The sequence below is a fragment of the Poromitra crassiceps genome, assembly GCF_964638095.1.
Source record: "Poromitra crassiceps genome assembly, chromosome: 23".
Classification (NCBI taxonomy): Eukaryota; Metazoa; Chordata; class Actinopteri; order Beryciformes; family Melamphaidae; genus Poromitra; species Poromitra crassiceps.
The window spans coordinates 17,450,270-17,456,475 of record NC_139639.1 but is presented as its reverse complement, the minus strand read 5'-3'; the positions used below and the strand labels follow the sequence as shown (position 1 = coordinate 17,456,475).

The 6,206-nt window shown below is 52.6% G+C and overlaps 1 protein-coding gene across 1 annotated transcript; it reads left to right on the top strand.

Annotated features, from left to right (window-relative positions):
- Positions 1-1,168: 1,168 nt before the first annotated feature.
- LOC310797119 (protocadherin-8-like) lies at positions 1,169-5,055 on the top strand (the record flags this gene model as incomplete). Its single annotated transcript, XM_083659420.1, has 4 exons — positions 1,169-3,088; positions 3,510-4,049; positions 4,231-4,456; positions 4,685-5,055. The coding sequence occupies 4 exons, from the start codon at positions 1,169-1,171 to the stop codon at positions 5,053-5,055; spliced, it is 3,057 nt and encodes a 1,018-aa protein (XP_083515546.1).
- Positions 5,056-6,206: the final 1,151 nt, after the last annotated feature.

Genomic DNA, 6,206 nt, shown 5'->3' with positions numbered 1-6,206 from the left:
GCCAAGCAGAGGCACATGTTAAACCGGGTCGTTACACCAGCTTTAATTAAAAAAAAAAAAGTATCTCCATCTCGTTCTCCCTCTCCCTCTCTCCCTCTCTCTCTCCCCCCTCACACGACATCTCGTGAGCCGATCTCATCTGAGTCCAAATTAGAATAAGATCAATGTTTAAGTGGATATAGCCATGAATCAGATATGATCTGCAAACTGGATTACAACACACTGGGGATGACTAATAGAAAGGCAGGCGATTTATGGAATTTATGAATGGGAATAAAATGACCAATCAAATTATATTGCCACCAGTTAAGAGATTATTTTGAATCTCTCTGTGGCTGTGTGGTCCTATACCATCATCAGCATGTGAAGCTATATATACTCAGCTGTTTGGAAAGTGCGCCATGAAAGTGAGTGGAGAAAAACATTCTGTGGAGAAAATGACAATCATCTCATCTTCTTGCAGCAAGTTTTTTATCAGGCAGTCAATGGGGGGGCAGGTCGTTGCGAGAGATCGGCCGGCCGGAGACAGCCTGGGGTACACATGACACACATGACACGTGTAGGGGATCCAGAGAACAGTGTTTAAACATAAATCTCTTTACATTGAATGTAGGCCTATTATAGCATCCTGAGCAGACACTGCTATTCAAAAGCTTTGTCCTCTAGCTCAGGGACACTGCGCATCTCTGTGCTCCCCCATGTGTCGGTGCGCAGACTCATTTAACAGCCCGAGGAACATAAACAAGCAACGGAAACTATAGCTGTATTAAATCAAGCCCCGCGTTTAGCCCACACATTGGGTGCCAAGTTTCTGCGCACAGTCCAGGAATCTCTAAACAGGGTTTAGAGGTCTTTCAGAAGTCCCCATTCCCCATCTCAGAGCGCGGATTGGCCACAGTGCGGCTCATTTGCATGCCTCCCCGTATAAACCCTCCTGCAGACACTGCAGCCCTCTCGCGCAGAGAGAGCAGCACACCTACAATACAGAGAGAGCGGAGCGCATCCAGAGTGCGCATCGAAAGACCTATGGAATATTTATTATAGGCTTTATAATATAAAAAGAGCTGTGGAGAGTCGAAAAGAAAGGTGTGTGTTTTTTTTTACTGCAACTTGGCTTCAGTGTGGAGAGTTTGCTGATTGTACATTATTTTGGAGTGAAGGTGTCAGGATGGGAGAGATAGGGTGGAACGGGCTGCTAGTGCTACTGTGCATCTCCTTGGCAAGTCTGGCCGCTCTCACACAGGCAAAGACGGTGAAATATCAGACATTTGAGGAAGACGCACCGGGGACAGTCATCGGAAACTTGGCCAAGGACATCTCCTCCTCTCCCTCCTCCTCCCACTCGGTGGGCTCCCGGACCAATTTCAGGATGATGAAACAGTTCAACTCCTCTTTTATCCGCCTGCGGGAGAGCGATGGGCAGCTGACCATAGGAGAGCGGATAGACAGGGAGCGGATCTGCAAACACACCCTGCACTGCCTCATCGCTTTCGACGTGGTCAGCTTCTCCAAGGAGCAGTTCAAACTCATCCACGTCGAGGTGGAGGTCAAGGACATCAACGACAACTCCCCCGAGTTCCCCCGGAAAGAGTCGAGTCTGGAGATCTCCGAGAACACGGCGGTGGGCACGAGGATCCCACTGGACTTTGCCGTGGATGAGGACGTGGGGGGAAACTACATCCAGAGTTACCAGATCTCCGTCAACAGCCACTTCTCCATCGACGTGCTGAGCAGGGCCGACGGGGTTAAATATGCGGAGCTCGTGCTCATGAAGGAGTTGGACCGGGAGACGCAGGCTTCTTACGCGCTCGAGCTGGTCGCCATGGACGGCGGCAACCCGTCCCGCACCGGGACGACGCGCGTCAACGTCAAGGTGAGAGACTACAATGACAACAGCCCGGTGTTCGACCGGAATAGCTTCTCCGTGGACCTGCCTGAGGACGCGCCGGTCGGTTTCCTCCTATTGGACCTGAACGCGGAGGACCCGGACGAGGGGCTGAACGGCGAGGTGGTGTACGGGTTCGGTCACCAAGTGCCCTCCGAGATAAGGCAACTCTTCAGAGTGGACCGCAAGACCGGGCGGCTCACCCTGGAGAGCCCCATTGACTTTGAGAGCAAAAACACCTACGAGTTCGACGTGCAGGCCACCGACCTGGGTCCCAACCCGAGCCCGGCCATCTGTAAGATCGTGGTGCAGGTGCAGGACGTTAACGACAACGCACCGGAGATCTCCATCACGCCCATGACGTCCATCACGGCGGGGATAGCGTACATCACGGAGGCGGCGGCCAGGGAGAGCTTCGTGGCTCTGGTCAGCACCTCGGACAGAGACTCCGGCGCTAACGGACAGGTGCACTGCACGCTCTATGGCCACGACCACTTCAGGCTGCAGCAGGCGTACGAGGACAGCTTCATGATCGTGAGCACCAGCCCGTTAGACCGGGAAAAAATCCCCGAGTATAACCTCACAGTGGTGGCGGAGGATTTGGGCTCCCCTCCGTTCAGGACCATCACTCAGTACACCATCCGGCTGACCGACGAGAACGACAATGCCCCCATGTTCAGTAAGCCTGTTTATGAAGTGGCTGTGGTGGAAAACAATGCGCCGGGCGCCTACATCACCACGGTCGTTGCGCGGGACATGGACATGGGGTCAAACGGGAAGGTCAGCTACAAGCTGGCTGACACGTACCTCACGGGCTCCCCCATCTCCACCTTCGTGTCCCTGGACCCGGCCAGCGGCTCGCTCTACGCGCTCCGCAGCTTCAACTACGAGGTGATGAAGCAGCTTGAGCTGCGCATCACGGCCAGCGACGGCGGCTCGCCGCCTCTGTCCGGTAGCACTAACGTGTATGTGAGGATAGTGGACCAGAACGACAACGCACCGGTCATCACGCGCCCGGGGCTCAGCAACGGCTCGGCTGAAGTGCTGCTGCCCAGGGACGCACCAACCGGCTACGTCATCACCCGGGTGGAGGCGCGGGATGCGGATGAGGGAGTGAACTCTGAGCTGTCCTACGGGCTGGCCACTGGGGAGCCGTCCGTGTTCTCCGTTAACAAAGCCACCGGGGAGATCTACCTCAACCAGGTGAGTGGATAGGTTCCGCACCCCCCCCCCCCCCCCCCCCCCAAACACACACACACACACACACACACACACACACACACACACACACACACGCACACACACACACACACACACACACACACACACACACACACACACGCACGCACGCACACACACACACACACACACACACACACACACACACACACACATAGACATACACACACACACACACACACACACACACACACACACACACACACACACACACACACACACACACACACACACACACACACACACACACACACACACACACACACACACACACACACAGGCCTGCCCTACACCCCCTGATATGTGAAGCACTTTGTGGGTACCTTCAAAAGCCCTAGCCTACAAATGCAATCAATTCTTATTCTTATCTTATTCTAACTCTTAGGTGCTGAGCCATGAGGTGGACGAGACCCTGAGCGTGACGGTCACGGTGAGCGACAACGGGCGGCCGGCGCTCACCTCCACCGCCACGCTCCACTTCCTGATCATCGCAGGCGCCCCGCCGAGCGACAGGACGGTGTACCAGCCGGGCGGGGGGGACCAGGTTCGCGCGCAGTGGGACCTGTCAGTGGTGATCATCGTCGTGCTGGCGGGCAGCTGCACGCTCCTGCTGCTCGCCATCATCCTCATCGCCACCAGCTGCAACCGGCGCAAACGGGACAAGAGCGGAGAGGACAGCGACTCGTACGGGGAGAAGGGCACGCTGGAGCGCGGCAGGATCCACCGGGACAACCCCCTGCTGCCTCTGCACGGGGCCGGGGGAGGGGAAGGCTTCGACGGCCAGTCCTACACCAGCCAGCCCGAGGGGGCCTTCATCTCGCCTCACCCCGGGGGCAGTGTGGACATGTGCTCGGCCTCGGAGGACGGCAGCGAGGTGCCCTGTGTGTACGAGTCAGAGAGCAAGCTGCGAGGGAACAAACATGAGGTGAGATGCTCATATGGGACTGTGTGTGCACGAGGGATGGAGATGTGGGGGTGTTAATGAACAACAAAGACAAATCTCCAGTGTCTTTTCTCCAGCATCCAATCAGCACGTTACACATGTCACATACTAACCTCAGCCTCTCCTCTCCTCCCCTCCCCTCCTCTCCTCTCCTCTCCTACAGGGCTACTCCACTCTGCCTGGCTATGGGAACGCTAAAGAGGCTGTGAGGCCCATCACCATCTGGAAGGGGAACTCTTACACGACCATCTCTGCCAGGGACCCGGCCTTCAGTGGCAAAGACAGTGGCAAGGGGGACAGTGATTTCAACGACAGTGACAGCGATGTCAGTGGAGACACCGGCCCCAAGAAAGACACGCTTGTGGTTCCTCCCATGGGCGGCCAAAGTGGTAAGGCATAAATCACTGTGAGGAACTTGTTAGTGCACTGATTCTCAAACTTTTTCATATCAAGGACCACCCATTTGGTGTACATTAGAGCCACGGACCCCTATGGTCCCCGCACGGGCCGCACCCCACATTGAGAACCACTGTGTTAGGAGATGGGATTGGGATGTGAAGGCTGGATGACCTGAGATCTAACACCCCCCCCCCCCTTCCCCCCTCTCTCTCTCTCAGGTCTGTGGGCGTGCACCAGTGAGTGTAAGGTCCTGGGACACTCGGACCGCTGCTGGAGCCCCTCGGCCGTGCGGGCCAACGCCCGAGCCCCCTCGCCGGGACGCATCTCTCCCGCTCCGACCCTCTCCTCCTTCGGCAGCCTGCCCAAGACTGCTTCCCTGCCCCGGGACCCCCAGCGTAGGGACAACTACTACCAAGCCCACATCCCAAAGACAACAGGGCTGCAGAGTGTGTATGAGAAGGTGCTGCACACAGAGTACGACTATGTCCTGGTCACCCCTCCCCAGCCCGCACGGGTCCAGGAGATCGACGACATCACCCTCCCCGTTTACACCCCCACCCCGACACGCTGTCCCACCAATGAAGTCTAAAGACATACTTAAACACACACACACAACACACACACACACACACACACACACACACACACACACACACACACACACACACACACACACACACACACACACATAACACACACACACACAAAGAACTGTGCACTGTGTTGAACATTTTAATTTATGAATCACTGACAATGAGAATCATGTAAAGAGAAACAATGTTTGAGATTATCTGTTGATGTGGAGAGTGTATATCAATTATAAGTTTATATCCTAATATTTGTGTATTTTGCTTTTTTAAGTGTAAAAGCTACATTCAGTCACTTTGAGGAATTTGTTGGACATGAAGTGTATGATATGCAAGGTTTTGTACATATACAGAGAATTTATTTTTCTATAAAAGTAATAATTAAAAAGTGAAGATATGTAAATATGAATTGTAATTATTGAACTTTAAGCATGCTTACTATTTAAAATGCCCCTCGAAACTGTTCAGTTTGAGGCCGGTGACCCACATGTATGTAAGTTGATAACAGTGTATGAAATTATTTGAATGCAATAATGTAATTGTATAGGTTTTTTATTATCACAATATTCTAAGAGAAAATAAAATTTGAAATATTGTTCTGAAACAGATTGTGTTCCAAAAGTTTGTGACCTTGGTTCTAAAAAAATATTCAGATACTCTGGAGCAGGATATTTGTGAGTGTGCCCATTAGTCAGGTCAGTCACTATAAAAGCCAACAGGCGTCGCTGTTATTGCAGCAGTGAGCCTCTGTCCTTGCAGCCGACAGAAGGTCAATTTGGACTTTTCTCTTACGTGAATAGGATTTTGTTGGTTAGATGCCAGAGCAGATGCCAAGCTTTTGTAGCAAATATTCTGCAAATATTAACAAGAAAATAAGGACAATAAACCCAACAATGTTTAGCCTATTCCTCCTATGTGATTAACTTGACAGCTGGAGTTTGATCATCAACTTTCAACAGATCCTTCGTGTACAAAAACAACTCCGCTAACGGCTGCATCTATGCATGGAAGACTTTTGCGTCATAGCTAGCAGACGGAGACTAATGCTATATTTAACACATAATCTAAATGTGCAACTGCACGTATAGGCTACAGTTCCAAATACACAGCCGATTTTGGTCAAAGGACATGAAGTCCATGTGAGCACATTTTC